Source organism: Aegilops tauschii, chromosome 2, assembly GCF_002575655.3.
Source record: "Aegilops tauschii subsp. strangulata cultivar AL8/78 chromosome 2, Aet v6.0, whole genome shotgun sequence".
In the NCBI taxonomy this organism is placed as follows: Eukaryota; Viridiplantae; Streptophyta; class Magnoliopsida; order Poales; family Poaceae; genus Aegilops; species Aegilops tauschii.
Genome location: NC_053036.3, coordinates 41,140,771 through 41,153,336, shown reverse-complemented (window position 1 = coordinate 41,153,336; position 12,566 = coordinate 41,140,771). Strand labels below are relative to the sequence as shown.

Here is a 12,566-nt window from a genome sequence, read left to right as displayed (position 1 = left end):
CCTAAGAGGAGGGCTCTCACCCCACCTCGTCAAACCACGAGAGCCGCCAAGACGATCCTGCACACTCATTGCCGTCTCTGATCTAAACCAATCCGCGGCAAAACCATGAGATCGGCGATGCAGATCCGCCTTGGATAGGGACAGCATCACGCCATGCCGCCGCGGGAAGCCTAAGCTTCACCTGCCACCACCTTCCAGGGCTGCCGCCCCGGGATCCAGCCGCCGGCCACCGACCAAGGCCATCATGGCCCCGCGAGCCCATCAAACGACCGGCGCCACCAGATCTTCCCCGAAGCCTAGCAGCTCCACCGCCCCCGCCCAGCACCACGCCGCCGCCTTGCGCCGCCGCGACATCGGGGGAGAGCGCCCCGGCGCCATGAGTGACCCGCCTCACCTGATCTGGCACGGGAGGGAAGAGATCCTCCGCCGCCACCATCAGCCGCCTGGGACTTCGCCCGGCGACCTCCTCTAGCGGTGGCGGAGGGGAGGGGGAGGATGGACGTGCCCGGCGACGGGGGCTAGGGTTTCCACCCGAGCCGCCCTAGCGGGAGGGCGATAGAGGATACAAACACAGCTAGCATGTATCTATCCTCGGCGCTACTGGGAATAACACGTGCGGCTTAGATAAAACAGTAGATCCTCCAGACACGAACGGGTAATCTTCAGAAGAAAAAAATAAGAAGGGGCAATGCATGCTACTGTATCACCAAAACGGATTCAAGCGGGACAGAAGCCGATGGGATACATTCAGATCGCCTAATGTACATCGCCCAATACCTTGTTCTACTTTTCTACGTAGTTCATTTACGTGTATCCTCGCAGTCAGTGTGTCCGCTCGACGACGACTCTGTGATGCTCTGCAGCGCCGGCCGCCAGTGCCCGCCTCTGCCTCTGCCTCTGCCGGGGGCGGCGGTGATGCTCCGGTGGTGCCGGTCCTTCTCCAGCCGCTTCCGTTCCTGATGGTCGGCAGGCTGCCTCTGTTCTCCGCTGGCGGCCGTGGCCGCGTCGTCGCCCGTCAGCCTCGGCAGGTGCCGCCGCCGGTGAAGCCGCGGCCGCTGCTGCTCGATGGCCTCGTCGCAGCCGCGCATCCTCTCCTGCTTCCTCGTCTGCACGGCCTTGGTCACCTCTGCACGCATGCACCACGGATTGGTCGATTAATCTCCATGTAAGCAACAGAGGGAACCGGACAAGAAGCGCGAATGGAATCCAATCCAAGAACCGTCCTTGGTCGGCGGATTCATCAGGATAATAGTACTAATTAGGCACGAACCTTGGGAGGTGATGAGACGGTAGACCTGGCCGAGGAGGAGCGTGTCCTTCGGCTTGAGGAGCTTGATCTTGGTTATCCTGGCACCTCCACGTTCTCCGGCGACGGCGGGGCCGGGCTCGGAGTCGACGTGATGCAGGACGACGAGGGCGACGTAGTGGCCGGGGTTCCTGCGCATGACGTCCGCCGCGGTGGCCGGCCAGTGGAGGCGCTCCACCTTGCCGTCGCCCGGGTGCTGGATCACCACGGCCGCCGCGTCCGCTGCCTGGCAGTTCCCCATGTCCGTCGGTGTGAGTTCTCGCGTGTGGACTCTGGATTCTGATGAGAAGGACGGGCGGGGTTGGAATTATATGGGGAGCCGAGAGGACTGTGGTTAGCGAGGACTAATTTTAAATCTACTTCCGGACGTGCGATGCTGGTTGTTGCGAGATGATCAAAAAGGAAGGAGTCAACTTGTTGATTAGGCTCGTAGATGTCGACGGCCAACAAGGAGAAGAGAAGAAAAAGTTCGCCGGCCGGGATGCAACAGTGGAAGCACAGGGTAGATAGGCATCGATCGTGCTTGTCTTGTTGCGCAGGCATGTCGTGGGCGCGCCATATGCATGGCGACAATGCTCTGCAGGCTGCGGGCAGCTCTACCAACTGGACTGTGAAAGAGTCGTCACATGTAAACTTGTTTATATTTGAGGGCAGCTTGTAGGGTTTTTGTATGATAGATACCGGGTCTACGCGTTTCATAAACATGTCTCTGTGTTTAATCTACGTAGAGGGATTCAACTGCTCTAAGAATTTGCAAAAAAGTACTACTCCCTCCGATCCATATTAGTTGCCACTGATTTAGAGATTAAATCATCGGCGGTTAATATGGATCGACGGAGTACTACTACACTATCTGTTTTAAAATATGTTGCATATTAGTTTTGTCTCGGTTCAAACTTTGTAAAGTTTGAGCAAGTTCACCAAAGAAGAAGAAAAATCAGCATCCAGAAATAGAAAATCAATATCATTACATGTATCGCGGAATATGTATTTTCACGTTGTATCTATTTGGTATTGTGGATGTCAATATTCTTTCCACAAACTTAGTAAGGGTTTACAATGTTTGACTCGGGACAAAATAAATATGCAATGTATTTTGAAATGGTGAGAGTTTTTACAAATGACCTTATCTCTACTATTAAAGGAGGATCGAACGTCGTGATGGTTCGACCACCTTCGATCCCCACCTCCCTTCTTACGACAACCATGTGGCGATGGGCCACGCCCGCAGCATCCCCGCACAACAGGAAAAAAAATCGAAACTGATCCCGCACGAGAGAAAGAAAAACGAAAAGAAAACCCACGTACGCACGTCCCACCCCCACTCCCCGAATCCCTCGCTCCCGATCCCCTGTCCCCGAGAGGAATCGCCGCCGCTGACCTGTTCCTTTGCCGCTCGACTCGGCAAGGCCAGAGCCTGACGTCTCCTTCTCTCCTCTCACCCACGGGCTTGAGCTTTCTGGCCGCCAACCCCTGCCTGCCTACACCCTCCATCTAGAGGCCCATGGTTCGGATCCACTTGCCCTCTCATCGGAGTCATTGTCATCCAATCGACCTTCACCGTCTACGGCGACCTCGGGCGACCTTCCCCGCATACGACAACCTCGATCTAGATTGGAGCCGCTTGCCATCTCATTTATTCTTCACCCAGGATGTGCTCGACGCGGGGAGGGCAAAGAGCAGGACGGCGCGGCGGCAGCGGCAACGAACGACGGGCTCGGTAACCTTATCTCCCTACCTATGCTCCAGCACTCCTTCGATCACATATGGGTTTCAGTCGTGCAGCGGAGCGGCCGATGGATCCGTTCCTTACCCGCCGCACGACGAGGCGGTGGCGGCTGGCCTAGGCGGCCCCGACGCCCAGTAGTAGCAGGCCGCCGCCGACCTATCCAACGACGTGAGCACGTAGCTGCTCCGTTTCAACCCTTGGGAGTTCTGCGTCAGGGTAAGCATAGAAATCCTACCTGCATTAGTAGTGTCAAGCTTCATACTATCTGTCACATTTAAGACAATTTGTATCTCTGTTTCCGTTTAAGAAAAGGAAAACACATCAGACAATTGCCTGCATTTAGGACAATATGATTTTACAAATGCTTCTTCTCATTGCGAGTTGCGACTCTCAGGCCTTGATTTCAAACATTCGCAACTCAACGTATTATTTTTAGTTCATATAACAAGGTACTGACCATTGGCTTTTCAAGAACACTGCTCCTGTAGAGAAATACCCATCTGCTCATATAGCTACACAGGTAACACATTGGTTTCATTTGGATTCTTGAGTTTTCATGTGTCTTAGACAGAGCGGCTTTCACTTTTTGAAGAGGTTCGTTTACATTGGCAACTGCAGTCCACGTATAGATTAATAGTCCTGCTATTGAAGTTTGATTAATTTCCCTTTTCCAAGTTATTATTGGTGCCGCTATTAACCTCTAAAAAATATTTCTTTTCATTTCTCTTTTACCCCAAGGAACTCTTGTCAAGCTCCACTGCAAGTTAATAGAAGGAAGTTTGAGGCCTCAATGTTGATACGGCGTTGAAGAGTACAATGTTTCTTCAATCTTTATTGTTATTGGAAACTTTTCTGGTCATGCCTTTTCCAAAATAGCTTTTAGTCGTGCATGCTTTGTACCCTTACTAATGTTTGATCAACCGTATTATTTAGTACAAATTAGCTACATATTGTTGTAGGCATGATGTTCTTTTGTTCAGTCTAGAGGTCGGTGGACCACATGTTGAAACCGGCATTTGGGGGCATGCTACAAATCCTTATCGCGCAACTACTTGTCTTACTTTCTTCTTCACTATTATCTTGCGAATTTGTTTGAACCTGAAAAAAGCTTCTACTAGGTTGATGCCTGAACCTGAAAACGATTGTCATATACTGTATTAGTAGTGAAAATAGAATAGCTTGATTGCTGTCAGACTGTGTTGTGGACTAAGTGGATAGGTAATGTACGTAATCTTCGCACTGTTGTGCCTAACACTCATACGATTCAGATCAGCATCCAGCCCAATGGTTTGGTCCTTCAAGAGCTCAGGTTCATGACTTCTAAAAATTTAAGCGCACACCTTCAGTTGTGGTCAGAGATTGGAGTTGAGTTCAGGTTATGTGACTTGTTTGTGTAAAGCAGCCTGAATGCTTTCAACTTGTGTTTCGTTTGTTGTAGCTGCTTCTCCTTGTTGTCGGCTGTGTTAATCCAAACTCCTGTACGTTGCTTCTCCGGGGAATACGGTTTGACTTCTCCTATACTGTACCTTCATTACCTTTCAATACAAGCTGAGTCTGAACAAGATAAAATGTTGACATTAGCACAACGGGACCAACAATTAAGAGAGAAATTTGGTAGGGGAAGAGATCACCATAAGCAGAATATTACAGAAACCAAAAAACCTTAGCAAATAAATACCATTTAGTAGAGAATAATATGTACTTGCTTGAGAGTTGTGTGTTCTCACCTCAGGGAAATATGCTTCTACCTTATTTTAGAATGAAGCAATCTCACCTGAAGTTTCCCTAGATATAAACTCATACTCCCTCTGATCCAAATTAATTAACTCAGCATCTATACAATGTATAGAGGACATTGTATAGCGGTTGCGTAAATTAACTTGATTCGGAGGGAATATTACATTCTTCAAATATGGTGTGCAGCTATTTGGAGTGAAGGAAAAAGAGACGTCTGCCCAGGAGCTATATATCTTTTCTTTCTAGGACATATTGCTCATCTCCTAATAATACTTATTCTTTTTCTGATTTTTGTGCATGTTACGCAGCCAACTTAAGCAGTTCTGTTGGGCTAATAAAGTAGACAGTCGCATAATGATACAAAGAAGACACCGAAGGAAGTTTTGGAAGTGCTTCCAGTTTAAGTATGCATCTTCTTGAATCCAAGTACCGGAACATTCATCTTTACCTTGAGGTATGGTCTGCTTCCAGCACCATTTATTCAGTTAATGCATCATTGAAGTGTTGAACCTCAAACTACGTATTTTTATGGATTATTGTATCATCTATTTCAGGTTGTGATCATGCCTTCAACTTCTATTTTACCTCCTAAATTTTTACTATCGAGGTGCTGCAAGTATTAATGAAGAATTTGTGCCTGGGTGAAAGTCATAAATTATCCTTTTTGTTGTTGCTTCCTTTCATGTGTTTTTGTGTCAGTGAATAATATTATCATGTCTTTGCAATTTATCCTCCATGCACTCTACAGTTCTCAGTGGAGGAGCATATAATTTTTTTGTCCTTTCCTGAGTTTTCATTAATCCATATTACATTTAGCCATGGGAGTGGATCGTAGGCATCCTTGTGTTCCTGATAAGATATGTGAATGTACTATGTTTTTTTTTCCTTTGTAAGACAGGGATTCATGAAAACGATTGTCATATACTGTATTAGTAGTGAAAATAGAATAGCTTGATTGCTGTCAGACTGTGTTGTGGATTAAGTGGATAGGTAATGTACGCAATCTTCGCACTGTTGTGTCTAGCACTCATACAATTCAGGTCGGCATCGAGCCCAATGGTTTGGTCCTTCAAGAGCTCAGGTTCATGACTTCTAAAAATTTAAGCGCACACCTTCAGTTGTGGTCAGAGATTGGAGTTGAGTTCAAGTTCTGTGACTTGTTTGTAAGATGGGGATTCATGCTTAAATACTAATCATATATAGATTTATTGTTGCCTTCTTATACATAGAGAGAAAACCAGAAGTTTAAGGTTCCTCATATTGAAGTGAGGCTTTTATTGCATAGCAATTACAACACAGAAACTCTTAGCAAAGCTGAGACGGGTTGCAAGGAGGAAGAGAACATGTTTTTAAAAAATTGAATTTCATCAAAAAAGTGTGCATGCTCTGGCTGCTAATTTATTCAGTACTATATGTGCTATGTGCCATACAATTGTACTATTGGAAACTTTTCTTGAAAACGAATTTGGTGATTTTTTTTGTAACATACTCCATGTTTAGCTGATGAAATTGATGGCTGAAGTAGGATTTCGAAATGCATGCATGCCATTTAAATTAGGATGGGTGGAGAGTAATAATTTTTATCCAAGTTGGATGGAGAAGATATATGTCAAAGTTGGGTGGAAAAGAGGCCCTATGTTTCTCCATTGTGGAACACAAAGCAATGGTAGGAAGGTAGACTTCGTAAGTTGAGTCATGGTGATTAGAATACGAGCCACATGGATTTTGTTATATTATCAAGTAGAAGATGATATTTGTGGCAACACATTCATAAGCCACATGAGCAATGTTGTGAATTACATTGAATTTTTACGAAGCCGTAGCAACGCACGGGCGTTTCACTAGTATGTCATGAAGTATCATACACTAGTGTTATGAGTGGTGGCTAGGATCCCAAATAGTGTCACGGAATAATATTATCATATTGCCAGCTCATTTATCGTATCCCCTTGTATAATCCCAAATACAAGGAGGATCTATTTCTTATTAACTTCTCTAGCCTGACGCACTAGTCTGGGTTTGCACTTAGTATGCATGGTTGCGTCATCTTGAAGCAACGATTGAATGAAATTCCTTCTATCAATAAAAGAACCAACCATTTGAATTGTGCTAAAAGAGTATCCTACCATCTGTTTTGCACCATACAACAAGGGAAACTCGCAGTGGCATGTAGATGAGGGACGCACCTGCCTAGCCGTGTCGGCCACCTAATTACCTCGCGATTCGTAAAGTCGTTGGATCCCGTACAAGAGCACAAGAAGTTTTAAAACTTGCTTGTTGAAACTTAGGATTTTGTCGGTCGCATGTTCTGAAACTTATGAATTTGTCAGTCACTCGTACTAAGTTTTAGAAGTTAAAACTTAATAAAGTTTTTAAAACTCGTCAAAAAATATTCAAAATGGATCTCATGTGAAAGACCTCGTCACTGGAAACACGAATATGTAAACAAAACTTAATTTGGACTTTTGGTTCAAAAGATATAAAAGACTAAAAATCGAAAGCCAAAGGAAGAAAAAGGTTGCGTGGCCCCGCACCTGCGTACTACAAATTCACTCCACATACAGTAATTTCATTTGGGGATTCTATGCTACCAGCGGAAATTCACTTCGGCACATGGAAGCATATGCTCCTGCCATCGGTAAAAATATATTTCAAAATGTCTAAAATTCTAGACAAAAAATTGGCGCGTATATCAAGACATTCTATGTGGGCACGCCAAGTTTTACGAAAAACCGACATTTTTGTGGCTTGTGTAAAAAGACAAAAAAAATGTCTCGTGAAATGCTCTTTTTAACACCCAATTTTGTATTTTCACACGCGAAACAAAAGTTGACGGTTTTTCGTGAATGAATTTGTGAGGCATAGAATGTTGAGATGTATGCGCGAAACTTTTTGTCAGCATTTTGTGACATATTGAAATACATTTAAAACACATTTTTTAAACCAGGAGCAAATACTCCCGAGAGCCAAAACGCCACTCTCTTTAATTATACTAAATGGCTAGATAACATGTTGGTAGCTAGTCTGTTGCCCAATTATGTTTGGGTGGCTGATCAACGCAAGTTGTTTGCTGTTGCCATCACATTCTTTTCTCATGTTTCCCTCTCTCTCTCTCTCTCTCTCTCTCTCTCTCTCTCTCTCTCTCTCTCTCTCTCTCTCTCCTCCTTCTTTTGCTTGTGTGTAGCTATCTACTAACTCAAAAGAGACGGAAATTAAAACGGAGTAAGGATATTGAGTCTCCACCACAAAGTCCCGGGCCTATCAATATCTACCCATGACTATATGTACTTGATGGATATCTCGCTAGAATATATTGTTGTAGTTGACAGCCCCAATTGGCGGACTTGCGTTCCAATTATTTTGTTAGTGCCAATAATGATGGATCAAATCAAGACAATAACATGCTCTAGTGACATCGCCAAACAACAATGAGCACATACTAACCGGTGGCGGGAGGAAAGAGAAATCAGGCCTATATCTAATGATGAAGTGAAAAAATTATTCCAAACAATGAACAACTCACAAAACTATTACCTAGCTAATTGACTCTTGTTGTGACAAGGAAATAATTTAGTAACAAGAATATATTGGAAACCAAAAATCATTTCACTGCCCCGCGAAAAACAAAACCGGCTGCGGTACATTTGTAACAATGATGACATCTACTATATACCAGCATAAAAAAATATGAGCTACGATTTTGACACAAATAATCTTAATCTTAGCCGTTTAATCTAAGCAATGACTCAAAAAGTTAAGTTCAATATCTATTTTTCTTACTACTACCTCCGATCCATATTACTTGTCGCTCGAACGTATCTATCTAGACTAAACCTGTGCATGGACAGCCCGGCCCGGAGGCCCGAGCCCGAAAGCCCGGCATCGGGGCCGGGCCCAGACTCCATTTTCTGGCCCAAAGCCCAGAAAAAGCCCGAAATGCCAATCAATCTATTTATTTTAATACCCCAATTATTATTATTTTAATTTAAAATGGCACTGATCCTGTGCTTTGGGCCGGGCCGGGCCCGGGTATGGGATTTTCGCTTCAAGCTTTTACAAGCCCAGCTTGAAACCCGGCCCGGCCCGAGGAATGATCAGATCCAATCTAGACGTATTTCGGTGCCACATACATCCTTTGAGCAACAAGTAATATAGATCAGTAGTAAATTTTGCAGTAGTGTTCGAAACTTGTCGGCATCGTAAAGTTAGCACCACATATTCGGGCAAAATTGCAAAATCGATCTAATTGCTGCGATCCTACTGCAAACTTTTCTCTTCGACGACTGTCGCAAGGGTTAATGGTTTGACCATGATCTAATTGCCCCGATGCTACTCCAAACTTTTCTCTTCGACGACTGTCGCAAGGGTCAATGGTTTGACCGTGGTCTCAAATGACCCAAAAAAAAAAAACCGGTGTGTGGATCCTTGGAACAAGAAACGGGGGGACACTTGGAGCACAATTCATTTTTTTAGAGTGTGCGGATCCTGTCATGCATGCATGCATGGATGAACCTACCGACCGGCAAGATCGGCCTGCTTAAGTGACGCATCACCAGGCAAGGCAAACACACAGCACCTTCCACATGCGCAGCACCAAACTGTGAAACGCCGAAATGCAGGCCATGCATGGCGGTTCACATGACACTGACTCCTGCCAGTCCAACCATAACCAGTTAACACTTACAAGTACAACTACTCCATTGCTAAGCAGTCATGCATGGCGGCGCCGATATGCTAAGAGTAACAGCACAACTATATATACTAATCTCTCTCTCTCTCTCTCTCTCTCTCTCTCTCTCTCTCTCTCTCTCTCTCTCTCTCTCTCTCTCTCTCTCTTATTAGCATGTTGCTGAGGAGGACAAGAAGCACAACTGGACACAGGAATCTTCCTGCTCATGGCTGGCCTTTGTCCCATTAGAAGACACGGATCGCAAATCGCCTCGCGAACTGGCCTCCACACAGGGACACGGAAGCAGACACTCGTCTTAGGCTGAAGAAACTGATGGGGTGGGTGACAGGATGAGAAAGTGTGTGTTTAATTTGGGAAAGCAAGGCAAGGAAGCAACACATGGATCCATTGATCTGATCTGATTAGTTAACTACTCCTACTGAAAGCTGATGATAATGAGAGCTTTTCATTTCTGCATGCACATGGCGACTAGGTGACTGAGAGACGCTACACTACAACCGAGCCTGCCTACCCACTAGTGCGGCTGCGGCTCCTCTTGTTTTGTTCTGTGAGAGTTTGCAGTGTGAGTCATCGTGGATCGCTTATCTTACTCATGTGTCGGGAAGATGCATGGTTCAGACGAAGCCATCGTACGTTCGGAATTGTTCGAAAAATGGGATCCGCGTCGACGATAGGGGGACTCCTGTCAGGACGCAAACACTTGCCCGCTGTTTTCCTGTCTCGAATCTTCAGATTCACAGGGCAGCTTCCTCCTGTCTTCCGTCCGTTTGAACTCCACGTGCTCCATCTAGCTAGAGGCCAGCTAGAGCTACTAAAAAGGTCCCGACCAACGTCGTCGACTCTGTCTATTCCCGGATCGTCCAGGATTCGACTGTTCAATCACGTACGGCAGCAACTTACTGTTTCCAGGTTAAAAAAAGAAGTTTGTTCTCACGTGAGCTAAGTAACCCTCCAGATGCCACAACCTGTTGCGTCCCAACGACCAAGCAAGCGCAGCCTCCTTTCTGCTGCTAAAATCAGCTTTAAGAGGGTATTGGTAGTTTGATCAAGTAGGAGTTAGGGCATTTCTAACCAATCCCTTAAAAATAATGGAGTATTTGGTGAAGTAAACCTTTAGTGGAGTATAACCGATCCCTTAAAACTAGCGGAGTATCCGGTGGGGTAAACCTTTAGTGGAGTATATTTACTCCACTGAGTATATTTATTCCACTAAGTTTTGGTCGATTCTAGCCGTACCCTAAATTTAGCGGAGTAAAGTTATTTTTTTGGTTTATGCATTTTGTCGAACATCTGTCATACGTGTCTGCGACGATGGTGACCATGCCGAAAACACTGGTGACCACCGATGCGCGCCACGCCACGGCCTCCCATCGGGTGCTCTCGTCGTGCCGCACCGTGACCGGCCGCCGTCGAGGTCGATCGTGCTCGTGCTCGGTGAGGATGGATGGCGGCGTTGGGGTCGTTGTAGCGCCGCCGCCCTTCTTGAGCAGCCTATGATACGGTGAGGATGGCAATTATCCGATACATTCATGCACGCCCGAGCTGGCTTCTAGTCCTGTCACGCACGGGCATGTATGATACGTACAGTACAGGCAAGCATACTATGCGGTGCTGCCCTGGTGTAGCAGAGGAGAGCGGACACTGCCGAGGCGCTTTTGCACACCTCTCCGGCGTACGACCACATATACAGCGATCAACTTGAGCGACTGTTCTGCGAGGGTTTCCCGAGTGCCGTTGAGTTGTCGAGGTGAGATGAGCTGCAACGAGTGTCATGTGCTGCATGCAGAGGAGAGCGTCCATCGAGGCCATCCTTGCGGCGGCGGCGGCGGCGCGCATGATTAGCAGGGGGGGAGAGAGAGAGAAATTTACTCTAGCCCGTTTCGATGGAATATATTTAGAGAAATGGTTGGGGTCGGAGTAAAAAAAATTACTTCCTTAGAGCATCTCCAATAGACGGTCCAAATGCGAAAATATCTAACTTTTGGTTCGTCTGGCGTAAAAAATGCTATTCCAATAGACGGTCCATATGCAAAAAAATTTGGACCGCGGGCTCCTCGTGATGTAAAATATAATACCTCGCGGTGCAAATATACATCACGAGATGCATCTGGTCCAAAACCAGCCGCCGCCCGCGAACGCCCAACCGCCACTTCATTTCCTTTCCCGCCCGTCCGCCCGCCCGCGACCCTCCCGGCCGCCGCCGCCCCCCGCCGTCCGGCGCCGCCATGGCCGATGCCGACGACCCCCCCGCCGCCGCAGCCGGTGGGCTGACCCATGTGGCCGCCGCCGCTGCCATCTCGCCCGCAACAGCGGCCATGCCGCCGCCCCCCGCCCGCCGGCCTGGATTGGCGCCGCCCGGCCAGTGGCCACCGCGCCGGCGGCGAAGCCGGCGAAGGGACGAGGAGGCAGCGTCAAACGGCCGGCCAACCGCAGCCGCAACCCGGCTGATAGTTCTACGCGGCCGATGAAGGTCTCAAAGGCGGCCGCGGCGGCTCAGGGTGACGACTCGCAGACGGTGCGGCCGGCGGCCTCCTCCAGCAGCCACACATCCATTCCTCAACCTCCCCCGCCACGCACCGCCGGCCGTGGAGGAAGACGTGGCCACGCCGATGGCCACCGCCTCCAACATGTTCGACGAAATGTCGCAAAGGTATAAATTTTGCGGTTGTGCTCTCGTTTGTTGTTTCAAATTTTTTGTGTTCTTGATTGTTTGTGCGTGCAATTGTAGTGTTGATGATGAAACTTTCATGCACGCAACAAATGTGGCAAATGATGATTACATATATGAGTCACAAGAATATGAAACCCAATATGATGATGACAATCTTAATGTGGACGATGAGGGCTTCATTGTCAAGGGAAGAAGTGGAAATTATAGCACCGCGGAGGATGTGTTGATATGCACCGCTTGAAAGAAAATCTCTCAATATGCAAGCGTTGGAAGCGACCAAACGGTGAGCACCTATTGGAAACGCATCAAGGAGTATTTCGACGAGCGCAACACAAGTGGTATCTTCCGTTCGAGCGACTCTCTATGCCAACGTTGGTCCATCATCAAGGCCGAATGCTCAAAGTGGGCCGGTTGCTTGTCAAACGTTGCTCGC

The 12,566-nt window shown here is 47.1% G+C and overlaps 1 protein-coding gene across 1 annotated transcript; it reads right to left on the bottom strand.

The window, feature by feature from the left end:
- Nucleotides 1-696: 696 nt before the first annotated feature.
- LOC109771050 (uncharacterized) lies at nucleotides 697-1,714 on the bottom strand. Its single transcript, XM_020329762.4, has 2 exons — nucleotides 1,271-1,714; nucleotides 697-1,126 (listed from the first exon to the last, which is right to left on the bottom strand). Exons 1-2 carry the CDS (start codon nucleotides 1,545-1,547, stop codon nucleotides 801-803), a joined length of 603 nt encoding a protein of 200 aa, XP_020185351.1. The 5' UTR covers nucleotides 1,548-1,714; the 3' UTR covers nucleotides 697-800.
- Nucleotides 1,715-12,566: the final 10,852 nt, after the last annotated feature.

Coding starts and splice junctions, on each gene's coding strand:
- LOC109771050 (XM_020329762.4), bottom strand. CDS start 1,547: ATGGGGAACTGCCAGGCAGCGGACGCGGCGGCCGTGGTGATCCAGCAC. Junction 1,127..1,270: donor CCGTCTCATCACCTCCCAAG/GTTCGTGCCTAA, acceptor GCATGCGTGCAG/AGGTGACCAAGGCCGTGCAG.